Source organism: Panthera leo, chromosome C1, assembly GCF_018350215.1.
Source record: "Panthera leo isolate Ple1 chromosome C1, P.leo_Ple1_pat1.1, whole genome shotgun sequence".
Taxonomy (NCBI): domain Eukaryota; kingdom Metazoa; phylum Chordata; class Mammalia; order Carnivora; family Felidae; genus Panthera; species Panthera leo.
The window spans coordinates 113281129-113301843 of NC_056686.1; the positions used below are offsets into that span (position 1 = coordinate 113281129).

Below are 20715 nucleotides of genomic sequence, written 5' to 3' on the forward strand. Positions count from 1 at the left end.
ACTTACTTTTAACCTTTATAAAACTGACTCTCTATTATAATGACCTTTCACTTCCAGGATTCAAGAAAAGTTCACATTTTATCATTTGATGATTTCATTTGATGAACGAGTCCCATCATATTTGTCTGTGGTGGAGTTTTCTTGACAACCCCACATCCTTTGGGTTTCTTCTCCCATGGAGTGCCTTTGATTAGTAAAGTAAACCTGTCTCTAGGACACTGCCCTTAGCAGTGAGGGAATGAGAAAGAGACAGGCGGGAACAATTACCACCTTTTCTCTTTGGTCAAGGTAGGCACCATTGCTACCATTAGATTTTCATTAAGTGGAGCAGGAAGAAAAAACAGGAAAGAGCGAAGCGACATGGAAATGGTTACAGCTTAAAAAATGAAGCCATGGGGAGTGCTTTCCATGCACTATTCATGTTAATGTAGTGGAATTGGTCCAGCCTCTTAATTAGACTCATAATTCTTAACCTTTAGGTAAACTGTGTATTCAGGCACGATGGAGGATGAGAAATGAAATTACACTTGCCCTGAGGCAGGAAAGAACATATCTCCCAAAGACCCAAGGGCACTGGTGAGTAACTGGAGGGGGAGTTATACTTACTTTGACCAAAAAAGTACCAGATGAGATTGAACAGGCTTAGGTACAAATATACCCTAATCCTGCAACTGCGAGAAGCTTGGTATCACTAAGAAGCCAAGGACTTAAGTTATCAAAAGCAGGACACATACTTCTGTGGCACCCAGAGCACCCTTGTGTAGTATAAAGAATACTCAGAGTAGGCACAGACCCTTCGTCCTTCAGTCCTTCATGTAGCAGGGTGTAGGATTGCTTTTCTGGTACTAATCAATCAGCACTATAATGGTCTTGGTAGACCCTACAGAGACCCATTCAAATTGCAGCAGGAACCACCCCAGGACATCTTTTCTTCTAGCTCTCTTCATTCATTTATTGGCTAATCTTCTCCAGCTGCTACAACGTCTAAAGTCCTTCATGGTGTTAGAGGATTTCTACCAATCCCCAACTGCCTGGTCATTTTAGTGTTCCCCTCATCTTTTTCAGAAAGCACTTCTAGCTGTCACAAAATGTTGATCTTATAACATCCAGAGTAATAACCTCCCTTTGGTTCTTTGCTGTAGTCCATGCACCATCACCTGAACGCATCTGAAAGTGTTGAAATATCAAAACAACTCCCCCAAATATAAAATATGGAACAGCAGAAGCAGCCCTGCGGGAAAGTAACCCAAGCTACCGGGATGCACTCAGTGCAAGATGGCACAGCGGTGTGCTTGTCGCCTTGGGGCGTTTGCAGGATGGGGCACCAGCCCTGTTGGCCAAGAGCGTCCGGTACCATCTGCTTTGTCGGCTCTCCAGATGCCAGACTGAGTATGCTAGCATTCAGAGCATGAGGGAAAATATATCGACAGGACACGGTGATGTTCTGTTTTATACATTTGTGCAAATACATACACATAAGAATGTTATTTCAGGGGCAAATGGATTCATAGAAGTAACATTTTTGTGTGATGTTTTTGTGAGTCAAAACATTTGTGTGAGTCAAAAATATATAATGTTTTCATCTATACATCAACACATGCATATAGACACATTTTTATCCACACGTGTGTTAGGGCTTTGTGACTAATTACAGAATTGATTTTGAAAGTTTGCTTTGATTTTCAAAAAGAAAGGAATATAATAATACTTTCTAAATATTAGCCCTACAAGTTATGTTGACATTAGCGTGAACTAACACTGAAATTGTAATATTAATTAAATAGTAAAGCTGATTTTGATATTAATCAAATACTCTATCTTAGCTAAAACTAAAATTCATGCTATATATATTCATAAGTGAGGACCTAAAAATACACTTGTAGGTTTAAAAATAGCTTTTAGTATTTTAGAAATCTGATACACTTTTCTTTCTGGTATGTCCTACATTATAAAAAAAAAAATAATACATCTTGTAGTAGACGACAAGAAGAAAGCAATATTGCAAGCATGCCCTTTTATTTCAACTCTAATTAGGGTATGACTTTGTTTTCAGTTCTTTTCGTCCCTGTTCTTCCCTCCCCACCCCACCCCCACCCCCCCGAACTCTGTGATGGGCACTGAGGCTATGAACCAATTATTTCTGCTTCTTCATCTTGCAGGCATATGGTGGCATTATAGTTTCTGGTCCCCTTGGGGTTATAGGTATTTGAAGGTAGCACAATATGACACTTCAAAATATGCCACTTGCCCTAAGGATTATTTTGAGCTGAAGGTAACTGAGAAGTAGAGACAAACAAACCTCCTCGTCCTCCCTAAATTTGCCTGAAAGCAGGACACACATTTATGAAGTTATTCCTCCTCTCTCTGTTTAGGAGGACAAAAGTTAACCAATTGCCAACAACTTTAGACCCTATCAGCCTAGAGATGGCACCAGAGGAATCTACATAACAATTTTACTCACTGGCCTTTACCTCTGCTCTTGGAAACCTAAAACTGTTTTCCTTTGTCTTATCATGTCTCCACAGATGTACTGTTCTTTGCTGCACTGTCATATAAGCTGGAGTTCTAAGCCACTTCTTTGAATTGTTCATTTCTCCCTGGGCATCTCTTGTGTATACATGAGATATACATGTTAATAAACTTCTGTTTGTTTTTCTCTTGTTCATCTGTCTTTTCTCACAGGGGTCTTAGCCAAGAAACTCAAAAGTTTTGAGGAAAAATTACTTTTCCTCCCCTATGTCTTTCATTTTGGGCAATGACTTGTAAGCTGAAGTGACATATGTCACTCCAGGCTAGAGCAGGGTTGAGGCACTCCAGAGCCCTCTCTTCCTCTTCCAAGGTGACCAGCAACCCCCAAGGAGGAGCTACTCCATGACTCTGGGTCATGGAGTGAGAAGACTGAAGGCAGGGCCCCAAACCACTCCCTGATGAGTATCTGGTCTACATGACAAATGAAACTTTGTTATCTTAAGCCATAGAGAAATTCTGGTTTTTATTTTGTTATGACCACTGCAGCATAATTTAGCCAATCCTGTCTGATACAGGAATGCCATTATTGTTTTCCAAGTACTTTGTTAAAACCATATTCTCATATGATTTTCACATACAAGGAAGAATTTTGAGCACCTGCTTTGTGCCAGGTACAGGCAAGGCTCTAGAAGAGGTGTTCAGAAATGAGTAAGACCAAGTAGTTATTCTTAAACACTCAGAGGTAGAAAAGTCTCACTTGGCAAATAATTTTTATTTCATTTCTGCCGCTGAGGAAATGTAGGTCTTCTGTGCCTCTCAGCTACCAACAGATTGTCATCCTAGGGTTCCTATTGCCACCATAACCATTTCTCCCTTTAAGAAGCTCATTGTAGGGGGACCTGGTTAGAAGAGTTGTCATGTCTATGTCTGTTGTCATGGACTCCTCTTTTCAACTTCATAACTTGAGGCCCTTGGGAAGATCACATAGGGCTATCTGCCCTAGGATCATATCTCCAAGTTGAGAATCTGTTCAACTTTATTCAAGATACACAGTGAAACAGAATACAGGATTCTAATTCAGAGACAATTTCCTCAAAGGGGTTATTTTTCTTCTCCCTCCCTCCCTCCCTCTCTCTCTCCATGACACTCACCCCCACCCCCTGTCCCTCTATTTCTCTCCCCTCTCTCATTCCCTCTCTTCCTTCTTTCCTTTGTCTCTGTCTTAAACTTTCCAAATGGGTTTCTGCAACCTATTCCAATATTGTGACGTCTTATCCTCTCTAAACTCAATCCAAAAACTCTGCTGAATATACAGATGGTCTGTTAGGGTGTCAGCAACTTCATTTCTGGTTTTCTTCTTATCTGACTTCTTTTCCCTGTTAGCGATGTGTTCACAGAGAGAATTAGTTTTCTATTCTTGGGGACATCTTATGAAATGATTGCCCAGAGAGATTTTGTAGTGACTTGGCTGTATATATAATACCAGTTTACTGGGCAAAATCCAGCCTTGTCCTGATTCAGTTCAAGAGAATATTGTATAACTGGCTTCTGAGGAGCTGGTGACCTGGCAGACTAAAACAAGGATTGTTTTCATTTGTCCACCAAACTGAAGTTAATCACCACAGGTTTTATTAGAGTCACTTGTGTTTGTTCAGATATGGATAGGGTCATGTGGTTCTTCCTTCACTTAACTTCATTGACCCTCCGTTTGTTTATCAGTAAAAACATGGCTCAGACATTATAAAGATTAAATGAGATGGGTGTACAATCCATCTATACTAGGAACTAAAAAATACATACTAAAAATCCTGGCACATTAAAGCTATTAGATTCAAAAGCTAGGCTTCATGCTAATATTGTTTCTTTTCTTTTTTCTCTATTTTAAGTGTCCCCTACACGGGGATCATTAGGAGCCTGAAAAGAAAAACTGAATAAAATGCATATATACATATCATATACAGGTATTTGTGTATGCATACATATGTATATATGGATTTGTTTTACATATGTATATACACATGACATGTTGTAACTAGCTACATGTACCCTATATTGATATGTTCTCTTCAGTAAACACATCTCTCTCCATTTAGCAGAATCAGCCCACGAAATAAGTTATCTGGACTCAGAATCTTGATCCTGCTTTTCCTTCATCTTCTCTTGATATCTGTCTCTGACTTTTAGGAGTATGACCTTTGAAGTTAGAGCTACTTGAATTTGGATGGTCCCTGTACGACCCACAGCAAGTTACTTTACTTTGAAGTCTCCATTTCCTCATTTATGTACCTGGAATAATAACACCTTATTAAGTGGCGATGAGAAAATATAAAATAGCATGTGTGTTTAAATATGCATACACGCACACATGAATATGCACGCATGGACATATGTATCTGTATACACATGTATGCACACACCCACATGCTACACATCTGTCAGGTGCTGCCATCACTGCTGGGGGTGTTACTGTTATAATAATTAGTGATCCTGGTACTCCTTGATTCTCTTGTTGGCTGAACTTCCACATCTGGATACAGGGACTCTAGACCCCCTCTTCGCCTTTATACCAACTTTTAAGAGTATGAGAGTCGATTATCCCTAACAGTAACCCATCTTTAGGGCTGCAGAGATCCCCTCTGCAATATTTCTATGACTGTTGCTTAGAACTTTTACGCTGTGCACTTATGGGATCTCCAGGGCTCGGGCACAGTTTGCTTCCCACACTGCTTCCTTTATCACAACACCCTAGGGCCCCATTCTCACTGCTTACAGCTTTCTTTTATCACCCCCACCCCACTTCCCCTTAGCACCCTTCCCCTAATGTGCTATTTAATGGACTTGATGTCTCCCACTCTGCTCACCTGTGACCCTGCCACTTCTGACCCCTGACCTCAGGCCTCAGCACAGCCCGCTAGCCTAACCGCCCATCCCATATCTCAAAATCAGCATACTGAGTACAAAATCTACTTTATTCCCTACTAGAATAAACACACTCTAGCCACTTAACTCCAATTTTTCTGTTAATTGGTTTTGCGCTGGAAGCCTTATCCCAAATGAAAACGTTTTTGACCTGCACTATCCAATATGGCAGCCACTAGCCACATGTAACGATTCAGCTCTTGAAATGTGTTGTAATGTGTTGTAAATGCAAAATACACATCAGATTTTCAAGATTTGGGAAAAATAAAATAAATCGTAATAATTTTCTTTTGCTAATTAGGCATTGAATAGATACTATTTTGGATATATTGTCACAAATAAAACATAGTATTAAAATTCATCTTGCCTGTTTCTTTTTATGTTTATAATGCAGTTGTTAGAAAACTTTTTACATTCCCATTGAACAGCATTCCTTGAGTCTATTTTGTTCATCAAGAGCAATCTGATCGCTCTCTTGTTTCCTTTCCTATTTCTATGACCCCATGCTTCTTACCTCTTCCCTTGACTGCAGAGATGGACCTCACTAGATTCCTTGTCTGTAGTGTCCTCCTGACCCAGTCAGCTGTTTCTACGTCTTCATGGCTAGTCTTCTGATTGTATCACTTTCCAGTCTTCACTCAGCAGAAGTAGTGAAGTTCATCTACAGAAGCATGTTGGAAGGTATCTGCAACATAGAAGGCCCTCCCTCCTTCCTACCCATCCTCCTTCCCATCCTTTCTGCCTCCTCACTGAAATAAATAGCAACACTATCAACTACTTCACTCCTAAATAGGATTCTCCTCCACTCCCTAAGAATGGTCTCGCTCTATGCCTCTCCCCCTCACAGTGACTCTTATCCATGCTGTGTCTCAAAAGTAAAGCCTTACCACAGAAGATCTCCAAGATTCACCTAAATGGAATTAATTGTTCATTTCTGGAGCAATTTACATCCTTCTAACTTCTAAATATTGTCTCTAATTCTATCGACAAGGGCACAGGCTCCTTAAATGGTAGCAGTCAGTGTGGTCAACCCCTTTGTGTATATGTTCGCAATCCCTGAAAAAGGCTGCAAATTGGGTTAATATGTTACCCATTGTGCAGATGGGACAATGTGACTCAGAAACTTTGGTTATATACCCTGACAATGGCCACTTGGCAAAGAAGTGGCAGAACAGGGGAGCTGAGTTATTTATTTTTATCTACCTACCTACCTACCTACCTACCTATTGCTTCAGAGCCTAAAACATGTCCACCATGAAATACCGAGATTATGGTTTGACATCTGCACAGCACCCAGCACATTGCTTGGTATTTCTCATCAGATCCTGCACATGCACTTATGCACACACGTGCACACAGGCACACACAGGGGTGCAGGCGCACACGTGCATAGGAAAGCATGGAGGAATAAAACCGCCATAATGCGCTCATTCTTGTCTCTCGGCAAAAGTGAGAGGGCAGGGGGAGTTAGGTAGAGAAAGACACCTGTGTCATTTCAAATGAACTTAGGTAAATTGAGGAACTTCAATTATAAAGTTTCCACCTATTTTTATCCTTAGAAATGATGTGAGTACAATTAGCGTTATTTATGTCATCTGCATTCTTCGAGATGGGGAACCTGAGGCTGACGGCTGTTGAGTACCTATTCTAAGGTCACATGACTGATATGCAGTAGCCCAAGACAAGTGATGCCTGCATTCTTCATGGGCACGCTGCTGCCTTCGCTCTGGCACCGTTGTAGTGAGGACCCAGGCGGGAGGAAAATGCCGGGTCGGCCATGACTCCCCATAACAAGCTGAGCTGCCATTAGACACGAAGTGTGTGCAGACTGACGGGCCTCATCGGTGCAGGTGGTATCACTCCCTTTCCACACCACCTCCCAACCACTGCAGTAAATACTATATATTTACTATATATAAAGTAACTACTATAAGACACGCATACTTACTCTAAGGCTAGAAATTCTTAACCCTGCCACTCTTGTTAGGACCTTGGGGAAGTTTCGCACCTTCCCTGCACAATCGGTATCACCATATGTAAAAATGTTCTGAGGAGAAGATCAGGTGCATGAGGGTATGAAAAATGTCACCTACTATAGAAATAAATTATCATATTTCATTGTCTTCAGAGTCTTAGGAAAATCCTCTTTTTTTTTGTTTTTGTTTTTGTTTTACTGACTCCTCCAGTTCCTTACAGTGACAAGAAAGTAATAAACCGTCACATGCATTTTAACTCACTTTGTGTTGGTTAGTAGAGTCATGAAGTGTCACAGTGGGAAGGGCACTTAGGGAACATCAAATATAACCAACTAAGGTTAAAGAAGAGAAATTGAGGTCCATTAAAATGTGTAAGTAAGTTGTTCAAGGTCACAGGGAGTCTGTGTTGGAGCCAGAAGCAGAATGGTGGCTCCCACCTCCCAGTCTTGCCCTTCCCACTCACAAACTCCTCTCTGCTTACAAGGGTCTCCGCAGCAGGTTTAGCCAAATGTACTTCTTTTATCATGGGTCCTCTGACATAATATGGACACCAGTGATACTAACTATTCATTGAGGTGGAATATTCTATTCATTCAACAACTACTCCCTCCATGTTTCCTGGGTGCCAGGTATTGTTCTAGGCACTTGGGGCATAAAGTGGTGAATTAAACAAAGAAGGATCCCTCCCTCATGGAGTTCACATTCTACTGACAGAGGCAGATAGTAAACAAACAAATAGGAAGAAAATATCAGGTAGTAATAACCTCTGTGCAGAATATTAAAATAGGATGAAGTGATAAAAAATGATAGAGTATATACTTTAGTTGTATGTAAAAATTTTTAAATGTTTTATTATCTTGAGAGAGAGAGTGAGTATGAGTGGGGGAGGGGAAGAAAGAGAGAAAGAGAGAGAGAGAGAGAGATTCCCAAGAAAGCTCTGTGCTGTTAACATAGAGCCCAACTCAGAGCTCGATCACGAACCATGAGCTCATGATGAGCCAAAATCAAGAGTCAGACACTTAACCGACTGAGCCACCCAGGCACCCCAGTTGTATGTAAAATTTAAGTTGACATCTAATCATGGGAAGAGGAACAAAATTTTTGAGTAGAGAAAACAGAGAGTGCATCTGTTTAAGATGTAGAGGGCTAGTTTGTCAAGGAATAGAATAAAAGGTTTAGGGAGGGCGTGGGGGAACATGAACTGGGGAGTGGGCTCAGCCTGCAGAGCTCTATAGGCCATGGTAAGGAGTCTGAGAAGGATTTAAAGCCAGTTTCATATAATCTCATTTTAGGAAGATCATCACATTGTCTGCTGTGTGAGATAGAAAATGTAGGGAGGTAGGGTAGGGGTGGGATAGGAGTGGAGAGGAGAAGGGATGTGATGCATTTGTCCAGTCTAGAGAGGGTGAAGTTTGAATGTAGGCGGTTAACAGTGGAAATGAAGGGAAAAGGCTGGGGTCAAAGTCAGCTGTGACTGATGAGTTTGAATATTTGCTGATGTATACTGGATGGGGAACAGAGACAGTAAGAAGGGAATGAGTCCTAGGCTTTGGCCTTGAGAAACTGGATGGTGTCCTTCATTGAAATGAAAAAAAAAAAATAAAAATAGATGAATGGATTTGAGTGGTCGGCAGTGGGAGTGGGGTGGGCATAGACTTAACTGTAACACTTTCAACAGCGCTATTAGGTAAGAAAATACCACATTTACAATTACCTAAACTTTAGTTTAGAAGTCAGTATGCCCATAATAAATCAACAAGAGACAGATCCCAAAATTCAACTTTTTCACCAGTCATAAAATAGGATTCTGAGACCCTCACCTGGTAGCCAGGAGAACTAATATTCCCCTTGCTCTTTGGAAAATGTGATAAAATACTAGCTAAAATAACAGTAGTATCTTGAATGTTTACTATACGTAAGACACAACATCTGTCTTATTACATTTACAGATAAAGAAACTGAGGCTCAGAGAGTCCATGTAATATGCTCACATGCTCAGAGCTAAGAAGTAGAAAAAGTAAAATTTAAAACCATTTTCTATGATTCTAAAATTCATGCTCTTTTCATGTTGTTGCCACTGTACTATATCTTTGTTTATATAAAATTTTTAATGTTTATTTATTTTTGAGAGACAGAGAGAGACAGAGTGCAAGTGGGGGAGGGAGAGAAAGAGAGAAAAAGACACAGTCTGAAGCAGGCTTCAGGCTCTGAGCTGTCAGCACAGAACCAGACACCGGGCTTGAACTCACGAACTGCCAGACCATGACCTGAACCGAAGTCGGGCACTTAACTGACTGAGCTACCCAGGCACCCCACCACTATACTACATCTTAAAAAAAAAAAAAAAAAAAAAAAAGAACCCTGTTTCCTGTAAGTACTCAAGATAAATTAAGTGAACACAGCATTTCATAGAGTGGTGAGAAAAATAAAAACTTTATCTCATACAGGGTCTAAATGTTGATTATTGAGCAATCCACATTGACTACTGAAGTAATCAATGGTCTGGAAAGCAATTTATTTGCAACCAGACACATATCTTTTGAATTGATGTGGGGTATTTTTTATTTCCCTTAGATACACACCCACATCTCCAGCTCCTCTAAGGTGTAGGTCTTCTTTGTAAAATCCACCCACCTCTAATTTTGACTTTATGTCCCTAGCAAAACACCAAGAGTGAATTATTAGGACATTAGGAAAGGTGGCTTTCATGACAGTAAAATGCATTGCCTTGATTCATGTGATAGTCTCTTTATATTTTTTAAAGACCTATGGCAAACTCTTATAAACACATTTTAGCCATGCTATTTTAAGGGTAACAAAAGTCCCTAAGAGGGAAAAATGGAGAGTCAGACACATTTCCTGCTTGAACTAGAACTGACTTATTGGCCAGCAGGACAGTAGAGTGCAAACATCTACACAGAGTTGTAGAGATATGAATTTGACTCCTGATTCTGCCTTCCATTTGCTCTGTTCCTTAGGCTGGTTGACTATCTATACGAAATTTTAAAGAACATATGAGTGTCCATTCACTCACCCCATGAAAAGATGGAATGAAATTGACATCCCCTTGAATGTGGGCCAGTGTGAGTGACTATCTTATAATTAGAAAATGGCAGAAATAATAAGGCATGACTTTCAACACTAGGTAAGAAAATGCAATGTAGGTTCAGCCTTCCCTTCTCCCTCTCTTGGGATATTTGCCCTGAGACCCCATCATTGTGTTATGAGAAAGCCAAGCAGCCACATGGAAAGACCACATGCCCAACTGAGGACTCAGCCAACAGCTAGCGCCAACTGAGTGAGTGAGCTCTCAGCACACACCCAGTGCCAGCCCCAGCCCCTGGTGACCCAGGGTGGAGCAGAGATGGGAAAATCCTGCTGGCACCTGCCCAAACTGCAGATGAGTGGACAAGATGGACGTTGCCATCGTTTTAAAGTGCTAAGTTTTAAGTTTAAGTTTGTTAAATAACAGTTGATAATCAGAACAGAAGATGAACCTTTTCTGTGAGTACCTAAATATTATTTTCAGTCCCTCTGTGAGACCTTTCTTCTTTTGCTGAATGTTAGTCTGGAATGTACATGGAGGTTAAAGTCAAAGACATTTATTTGGAACTGGTGTCCAGTATTTAGTATCTATAAGACCCCGGGCAGACCATCTAAGTTATTACAGCCTCACTTCTGTTAAAAAATGAGAATGATAATACAGACTTCATAAGACCATTGAGAGGATTAAGTGAGATAATGCATTAGAAATGCCATCCAGAAAGAAGGCTCCCAGTAGCCAAGAACCAAAATCAACAGCAGCAGTGGTAATACCAAAGAGTATGCCTTACAGGAGTCATGATCTTGTTTACGATTCTTGCTGTACCTAAAGTAGAAATAATCTTTTGTTAAAGAGATTTCAAATACCGCCCTGGTATTTTTGTTTTGCAGGTGTCATGCCACAGTTTTGTGATCTTGATTATGCTGTTTCTGTGACAAAATTGTTTTAAGTAGAATGGTGACGACATGGCTTAACAAAAGGACTATGGATTTGGGGACCAATTATACATGTATGTGCACACATGTGTGTGTGTATGTTGGAGGGAGGGAAGGAAGGAAAGAAAGGAGGAAAAAAGGAAGGAAGGGATGAAGGGAGGGAGGAAGAAAAGGTAGGGAAGGGTGTGATGCAAAGGACAAGGATTCCAGCTCCCATAGAGACCTCCTCTAGAATTTGTGAATGTGGTGGGGGTAGGTGGGAAGTAGTAAAATAATGGGTGAAGGGGCCAATGCAATCTCAACTCAGTGTAATTGGGGGAACAAGGACAAAAGTACTGCCATGAATCAGAAGCAATCAGAGGTGGCCTCTAAGACTTTTGCTGACAGTGCTCAGCTAGACTGTGGGGATCGGGGCTATATAAGACAAGGCTTCTGTCCTCGGAGAGCTAGTAGCTATTTCTAGCTCATCAGGCATAAGGAGTGACCTAAACTGTCTATGGACTTAGCAAATTACAGATACCTGGTTTAGCCTGACTTAAATAAACTGACATTAGCCTTTGGATTTGAAATAGGAAGAAGAGTGAGCAATCCTTTGCTTCAATGTTCTGGTGACTTCCTTGCACACTCAGGATAAAACCCGTAGCCCTAGACCTGTCATGATCTGGTTTCTGGATACCCCAGCCTCATTCTCCTATCACCCCATTCCTTCTCTCTCCACTAGCCTCACTGGCCCTCTTGCTGTTCCTCTGCCTGGAATCTTCTGTCCCAGATATCACATGGCCCACACCTTCTCCTTACCCAAGATTCTGATGGTTGCCCCTCCTAGTCCAGGGAGCTTTCCTACCCTGTTATGAAATAGAACTCCCCAGGCCTGGTCACTCTCAGGATCCTTGTGCTTCTCAACTTTTCTCCTTCATGCTGTTCATGAACTGAGCATGTGTGGGGTGGGGGTGGGAGTGTTCGTGTGTGTTTGGTCTGTCTCTCTCGTAACTTGCGACAATCATGGGGGCAGGAACTCTGTTTTTTCAGTGTTTCATTCCCACCAGACAGAAAAGTATGTGATACCAAATGGAGAGAACCAATAAATGCTTATTGTTTGAAAGAAAATATAATCATCTGTTAATATTTGTACCATGTTTGGTACAAATACTGGGGACAAAGAGTTTTAGGTTTAGTTAACTCCAGAGTACCCTGAAAAGCTACCTGTTTCTATCCATGATTTGACTTTTCTCTATCACAATTCCTTAACTAGATTTATAAGTCTGATCATTTGTTTTGTACACATCTGAAACCAAATATTACAAATGCACAAGAGGGTTTGTACACACAAGTGCATTTGTAGACATATTTGGACATACACAAAGTATATAATATGTATGCAGTTACATAATATACATTATATAGCATATACACTATAGTGTATGGTGTGTATATATGATATATTCGTACATGCTACACTATATATTTATATATAATCTAAACTATATATCAACATTATATATATATATATATATATATATATATATATATATACACACACACTTGTATATATGTATACATATATATAGCCAGTTAGCTGCATACTCACTAAAATATCATTAATTAAGGGAAAAGAACAAAATTGAAAGTTTTGGAAGAGTTTAAAAGAAATAAGATTTAATCACTTTCAAATCCATTGGGACATAGCTGGGTAAAGCAATTGACCCCAAGTGGAAACCACTCATGTGCCTGCCTGAATGGATGGATGGATGGATGGATGGATGGATGGATGGACAGGAATGATGTTAGCCCATTACAGGTAGGGAAATGGGGACTCTGAAGCACTCTAGGGGACTAAGTAACTAGTTCTACTGAGGAACTTAATCCTCATGGCAAACTTGTTTGCTTGGCTGATTTGCTTGGTAAATGCTTTCTTTCTAGAACCAAAGTAAACTCCAGCTCAATATATCCTATGGCTATTAATTTCAATGTAATGGAGTCTCAATTTTCCTATGTATTTTCAAGACATTTCAGTGTTCATATGTTTCAATTATGACTTTTTACCTCTACCTTAGAGAGCTCACAGTTTTATTGGGGAGAATATTCCCAAATAGACTTTCACTCCACAGAGGGGTTAAGTATAAAAAGATGCAAACGCCAGATAAACTCCAATGAGAGAATCTAATGAGGAAAGGCGTGGTGCCATGGAGACTATGGAAGAGATTTTTGGGATAGACAGGGCTTTCGGTCCTCATCCCCACCAGCGACCTGGGCACTGGGTTCCCCCAGGTGATCACCTTCCTCTGCCCCTTTCAATCTTGTCTTCCTTATGGGTTATAGAGCTAACTGGCCAAGTATTAAAGCATCCTCCAGATCGTGGACTCAATATTTCTTTCTGTGTCTTCTGTGTGTTTCCTAAGCTGGGTTCTATTTTATTTCACATGTACATCACATGTTGCCCTCAGGACCCCAGCCTTGGGCAAAATTCCTAGGAAGATGCTGGCAGTGAGAAAGGCCTGGGCTCAACCAGGGTAGCCCTTGTTCCTGGGGACAATGTTCCTGGCCACCTCCTATCCTGGTGACAAGGTGCCCTGAGCACTGTCAGGCTGCTGATTCCTGTCCTGGAAACTACTCTGTAGCACGGGACCGCAGGCCCTGCATAAAGTCCAGGGTAGTAAGTAGAAGCCCAGGGAAAATGACTACAAAGATGCATGGGAATAGCAAAGACACCTTTCCCATGGACACCTGAGGCTTGGAATTCTGGCCCTTCAGAGAGTTTGTAGCATAAATCTTCAGTTAAAGAGACAGATGACACATTCCATTGGCTAGCACTTATCAGCAACCCTGGGGAAGGATATCAGAGGAAACTGCCAGAAAATGACAGTGTCATGGTTCAGTCACTGACTGAATGAAAAATACACAGAGGTGAACCAAGCCTGAACTTCTCCTGCCTGTCTTCCTTTTCCTTCTCCCCCTGCTGCTCCTAGACACCTGGAGCCAAATCCAGAGCTGAGAGCAGACAGAAAGAGGCTCTGGGAATGCCCTTGCGGGGGTCCTTGGGGCCACCCTGGGAAGGTATGCATGAGCCCTGGATGCAGCTGAACCTCAGGAAGAATGCTGCACCCCCTTTGAAGATACCCAGGGATTCGCCCTAATTCAAGCCACCCTGATGATCACAGGGCCTCAGACTACTTGACTTACTTCTAACTTGACTTACTTCTAACTTAACTTACTAACTACTTGACTTACTTGATTTGCCCAGACTACTTGACTTGCTTCTAACTTGACTTACTTCTAACTTGACTTACTTCTAACTTGACTTACTTGACTTACCCAGACTACTTGACTTGCTTCTAACTTGACTTACTTCTAACTTGACTTACTTGACTTATCCAGACTACTTGACTTGTTTCTAACTTGACTTCTAACTTCACTTACTACTTGACTTACTTGACTTACCCAGACTACTTGACTTGCTTCTAACTTCTGGATCTGTGAGGTCTGCACAGTGTATCAGAAATGGCATCCCTGGTTTGACCACAGGTGAAGCCGGGTCCCAGAACCTGATCTCCCTCCCTCCCTCTCTCTCTCTCTCTTTTCTTTTTTTTTTTTTTTTTATAAGACAGCCAATCTGCGGCATTTTATTATAACAGCCTGACAAAAGCAGTCCACTAGGCCCTGGCTGGGGATTCATTCATGTTCCCACAATGGTACATGGTTGTCTGCCCATTTCTGGGAGGTAAGCACCACTGAGTCAGGATCCATCCCTGCACTGAAGGCTGTGAAGTTGGGGCCACATCTCTAAGGCGCTCTCTGTCTGCAGTCCTACCCCACCCACAAGCAGTGCCTGGTTTATGCAAGCCAGCTCGCCAGAAAAAAAAGCAGACACTGGGTGCACATGTCCATTGTCCTCGTTCACGTACCTCATTTGATTCATAAGCCATGGGGCAAAAGACGATTAATGAGCGTTCTCAACCCCAAGACACAGACAGTATCTTCTCACTGTGTTTCTGTGAACACGCATGTGGGAAAATGTCCGGAAGAACGCATACCTAAGTGCAACATTGGTCTCTCTGGGTGGTGAGATTATCTGCATGCGTGAGTTATAATTATTATAATTCTTCAATTTATACCACTGAAGTAGAAATAAAATCATCCTTTGAACCTATTTCTCATGGCAGTGCAAATCTGGGCCTTCTCCGCTGGGACTGAAGCTGTGAGCAAGGAAAGAAATACGACACCCGCATTTGTTGAACACCTAATAAGTACCAGGCACAGTACCAGGACGAAATCGCTCAGGTGCTGAAATTGCTAGTGGAAAGGTAGCAACGTGCACAAGTTTCTCGAAGTAGTAAGAGGCAGAGTCCCTCTCAATATGTGCCCCCAAATCCATGCCCTTGCACTTGAATATACTCAGGGATCTGATGACAGTTGACTTAGGGAAAAAAAAAAAAAAAAAGCACATACAAAGGCAATGGTGTCACCAAACTGATATCACACGATACATACACTAAAGGGAATCCATGGTCAGAATGAACATTACCCCATTTTTCTGAAAATTCCACCAAACACAATCCTCAGAAAACTAGAAACCACTCAAGGAAAAGAGGGTAGGTTCGTTCTCCAGACACAGGTACTCTGAATAGTGCCGAGAGTGACAGGTGCAGGCTTGACAGCCAGAATAGAGAGACATGGGAACACGTATCAAGAGGGAGCCTCTCAAGCAGCACATCTGAGGACACCGGGGAGGGCCAGCACCCGGTGCCTCAGATCCAATCGGTCCTGTGAGCATGGCTGAAGCCAAGGAGAGTACGGTAATTGATTTTCACAATGATGATCTCTAGTCATCAAGAAAAGGTTACATTTTATGTTCAGAACCCTCTGTTTAAGAAAGCAGGGAAGCATGTAATCCATTTGAGAAAGATTTTCATTTCAAATAGTTAAAAACTCTTTGAAAACATTTTTGTGCTTAAAGGGATAAGTGACACTTATCTGGAAAATTCACTTATGTGGAACAAAGTCTTTCCTAAAGATTCTAGATCAGTGAGGCGGCATGTTATATTTAGTTAGGCTTCTATCACTTCTCTCCTTTGTTGACATTCCCACTGTCTAATCTTCTCCAGCCTTTCAAACTTCCTAACTTCTAAGCATAATGGGGTTGTAAGTTTCTTGAGGTGACAGATTGTGACACCCATTCTTGGATATTCTATGTCCCTGTGGTTCTTGGCTTTTTTGTTTTTCTTTTCTTTCTTTCTTTTTTTTTTTTTTAAAGACCATGGAACAGATGATAAACTGATAGTCACAGAAAATGATGGACTCCCAGAGTACCCATGAACTTTGACAAAGCCCTCCTGACATTTTGCAAAAAAAACCCTTTTGGGTTCTGGTAAGAGTCCTAGAAGTCTGTTTGCTTGTTGTTGTTGTTGTTGTTTTTCTAACAGCAACCTTATTTTTAAAAAGAGTCATTTCCATGGAGGCCTGTACTTTCCAGGTAACACTAGAGCTGGGAACACACAGGACTGTCCCTGCCTGTCCTGCTGGCCTCCTTGCCCAACACCACGTCCCTCTGCATATCTTGCCCTGGAAAGAACTCATTGCTTTTTGGTGAATGTGCTGAGATCCTTCGTGCTTTCTCATATGCTATTCCCTTTCCCAGAGAAATCTCTTCCCAAGTCCACACCTTCTATGTCTAGTTTAAATGCTCTCTTTGAGTACTGCTGCTCTCAAGAACCTTCTCATTCCCTCAGCTGTTGGAGGGTGGGTGTGGTCTTCTTTGTCTTTTTGCACATCAGGATGGAACTGTGAGAGGCTGCAAAGCTCGCTCTCGGCCACACCTGGGAGTCAGAGACAGGATGAGAAATCCATCCCTGGTCCTCTCCTGACCTTGTTTCTTTCTGTGGCAGGGTGAACAACCATCACTGCAGCCCCCTCGTGGGCAGACACCCCTGTCCTCGACATTCTGTGTTTGGGAAGCCTATCTGTCGTCAGCCCTTGTGGCCCACGCAGAGGAGCAGGGACGAGCCTTACCTGGCGTGTTGAGCAGGCGGGACCTTCTGCAGTGGTAGGCTACCTCCTGCTCACAGTGCTCCGAGCCGTCAATCATGGCTTCCAGCTGTTCCATGCTGCCGCCATAATCCAAGGCCATGGTGTAGGGCTTCTCTGGGTCAGCACCCCGCACCCGGGTCAGCTCTGTGTTGTTGTGCTGCACTGATGTCCAAATCTTGTCCTCTGTCCAGAAAACACAACCCAAGGAAGGAGACATCAGAAGGAAGGTCAAAAAGGGATCATGCTTATATACCTCAATAAAGCCAGAGGTGTGGGGAGGAGGTGGGGAAGAGATCACTCAAGCAATGTGATACTTGGCTCCACGTGGGGCAATCAATCACCACTACAGCGCTCTACTCATGCAAAAAACAAACAAAAAAATGACCAGAGGATTTCTGTTTCTCATAAAGCTCTGGCTTAATTTAATATGGGGGTTAATAGGGGTGCCAGAGTGGCGCAGTCAGTTAAGCATCTGACTTTGGCTCAGGTCATAATCTCGAGGTTTGTGAGTTCGAGCCCCGCATCGGGCTCTGTGCTGACAGCTCAGAGCCTGGCACCTGCTTTGAATTCTGTGTCTCCCTCTCTCTCTGCCCTTCTCCTGCTTGCACTGTGTGTGTGTCTCTCTCTCTCTCTCAAAAATAAACATTTAAAAAATATGCGGGTTAATAATCACAGGAGCTAAACTTGTGGAACCCCTTATGCTAAGCACTTAATGCCCATTATCTCATTTTAAAGTGACATTACCTAAATCAGAAGGAAGTTAGAAATGCCATGTTAGAAATGAAGGAAAAGTGAGAATTGAACAGCTTACCCTCGAGCAAATGACCAAGCAAGAATAGGAATGTAGGGTGTCTGACCGCAAAAAAAAAAAAAAGCTCAGTAGCTTCCAGGTACTGACACACACTTCCCCACAAGACACACACTAGCATAGATAATTGTCTCACAGAAACACAAGTATCCCACTGAATGTTTGCTGCACATAGAAAGACCTATGTACAGAAGGTATCTGTAAAATACACCTGATTAACAAGGGTGAGATTATGTGATCCATGCTGTTCATACAAGGTACTTAGATGAAGTTCCTTTTTGCTTTAATTCTCTATGCTACCTCTAGTTACCAAAAAAATATTTTAAGAGGTTTGCATAAAAATTCACATGCAGAGATGAGGACCTTTGCAGCAGGTTTGGAGAATGTGTGTTACCTCCTATAGGTAAGAATGGATGGTGAGGAGAGAGCAGAGACATTTGAGTTTTAGAGCTTATGTATTTGAAACCTACCCCCACCAATGACAGGCTTGGACAAGTCACTTCACTTTTCTAGGGCTCAGTTTTATTATCAGTAGAAAAAAGAAAGAAGAAAGAAAGAAAGAAAGAAAGAAAGAAAGAAAGAAAGAAAGAAAGAAAGAAAGAAAGACCAGCAGGAATTTAATACGGAATAGCAACCCAGCATATGAAGTCGCAAGGCATGGTCTGAGATCCATCAGACATTCTGTACTAATAACCTACACTAAAACGTTGACTGCAATGGGACATAGAATTTCATTCTGAACACGTTCACAAATAAAGCAAATGAGGAAATAGGAAGACTTAAAAAGCTTTTGTCATCCGAGAATCTTGCCCACATAATAACATCATTACTCTTCATAGATTCTCAGAGCTGAAAAAGAACTTACCATAGACATCATGTGGTTTCCTCCTACTTTGACCCCCTAGTTTTACAAAGGAGGAAATCAAGGTCTAGGAAGTAAAGAAATGACCCAGGGCATACCTATAGACAATAATGATAAGCGCTGATACTGAAAGTAACTATTATTAATTAGTACTACTAAGAAGCAGGATTGTGGCTGTTGGTATATTTAACTGGAAAGAAAAAACACAGGCCACCAAGACCCCCAATTTTAATACTTTTTCTACCATAATTCCGTGGGTGACTTGGGATAAGAAACTTTACTGCTCTGCTCTTCTGTTGCAGTATATTAGAAAGAGGGACAGAAAGAAATTTGGTTTCTATTGTCTCTAAAGTATTTTCCAACTTCAAAAAAGGAAATAGTGCTTGCAGCCAAAAAATTAAACTCTGTTCAAACGTTCTAAATCATCTTCAGACTATTCCCTAAAACCAGCCCACTGATAACCACATATCTCCAATGTTTCACACAGGCAGGATTACATGTTCTATAAATTCTCGAAAAACATACTAGAATGAAGGTTATTAGATTCTGACTGAAAGTAAAGATAGGATGTTGATTCTAATTTGTAAAAATAATGTTACACAAACAATTAACATGAAACTCAAAAAATGTTCATGCCGATATAAACAAACACTGATAATTACCAGAGAAAAGTGATTGTTCATTAATACAATATCGTGGACAGAGAAATAAAGACTGAGAGTTTTTAAGTGTCCACGGTGCTCAGAAGAAGAAAAGAACCACCTGGTTTAATGTATAATAATAGATATTGTGTTACTTTTTCATGTAAGGACATTTTACATACCTTATCCCTGGTACATATAACATTCCACCACGGTAAATACAGATAGATAGACAGAGAGACATAGACACAGGTACAGCTATAGATACAGACACAAACATACTCATAGAGATATAGATATATGAAGGCTTAGAGAGAGACAATAAACTTGTCCCCAGTCTCACTGTGTCATCTGATGCCAGAAGTGGTCCACACAGCATCATTAAATCATACGAATTTAGATTTCCCTCCAAATACACACAGATTCTTATACCCACACATCCATTCATCTGATTATTCATGCATTCATTCATTGATTTGCTTATTCATTTACTCACTGACTCATTTTGCCAGAGTCACATTCTATCTTTAGTAAGATGGAAAAGGAAGATGTGTAAGAGAGACAACATTTCATCTTAAAGCCACTAATGTTGCCAACCCTGACTTCTGGAACCTGAGGGTGAATGGCAGTTCTAATAACTCAACTACTGGCACTTTTTGATATATGCAAATCTACAGGAGATACAAAAGAACAATTAAGAGGTCCAAAGGGCCCCCTGTGATTTACTCAGACATCACAAGCCCTACAAATGCAGGATGAGTTATAAGAGGAGAGAGGATTATGTGAAACCTAGAGCTTCTTAGCTGGCTTTCCTTTCAAAGATGCCCTTTGTCCTCTGATTATTTGTTCCCCCTGGGAGTTAGAAGAAGAAAGATTGAAAAGAAGGAGGTAATTGGATACTATTTCTTCTTGCTTTCTGTTATTTTCCCCCCTCAGTTTCACTGGTAGCAGGTGTAGATTAAGTCCTGCACTTTGACAAAATATTAAAGGCGAGGGTCAATGCCACTCATGAAAGTTAGCTTTGGTGCCTGATGCCCC

General features: G+C 41.3%; 1 protein-coding gene across 1 annotated transcript in view; it reads right to left on the minus strand.

The window, feature by feature from the left end:
* The window catches only part of CNTNAP5 (contactin associated protein family member 5), a 795339-nt gene that overhangs the window by 221257 nt on the left and 553367 nt on the right, over positions 1 to 20715 (minus strand). The window contains exon 13 of the mRNA XM_042954126.1: positions 17349 to 17549. Coding sequence (XP_042810060.1) covers positions 17349 to 17549 — 201 coding nt within the window. The remainder of the gene's footprint in view (positions 1 to 17348; positions 17550 to 20715) is intronic.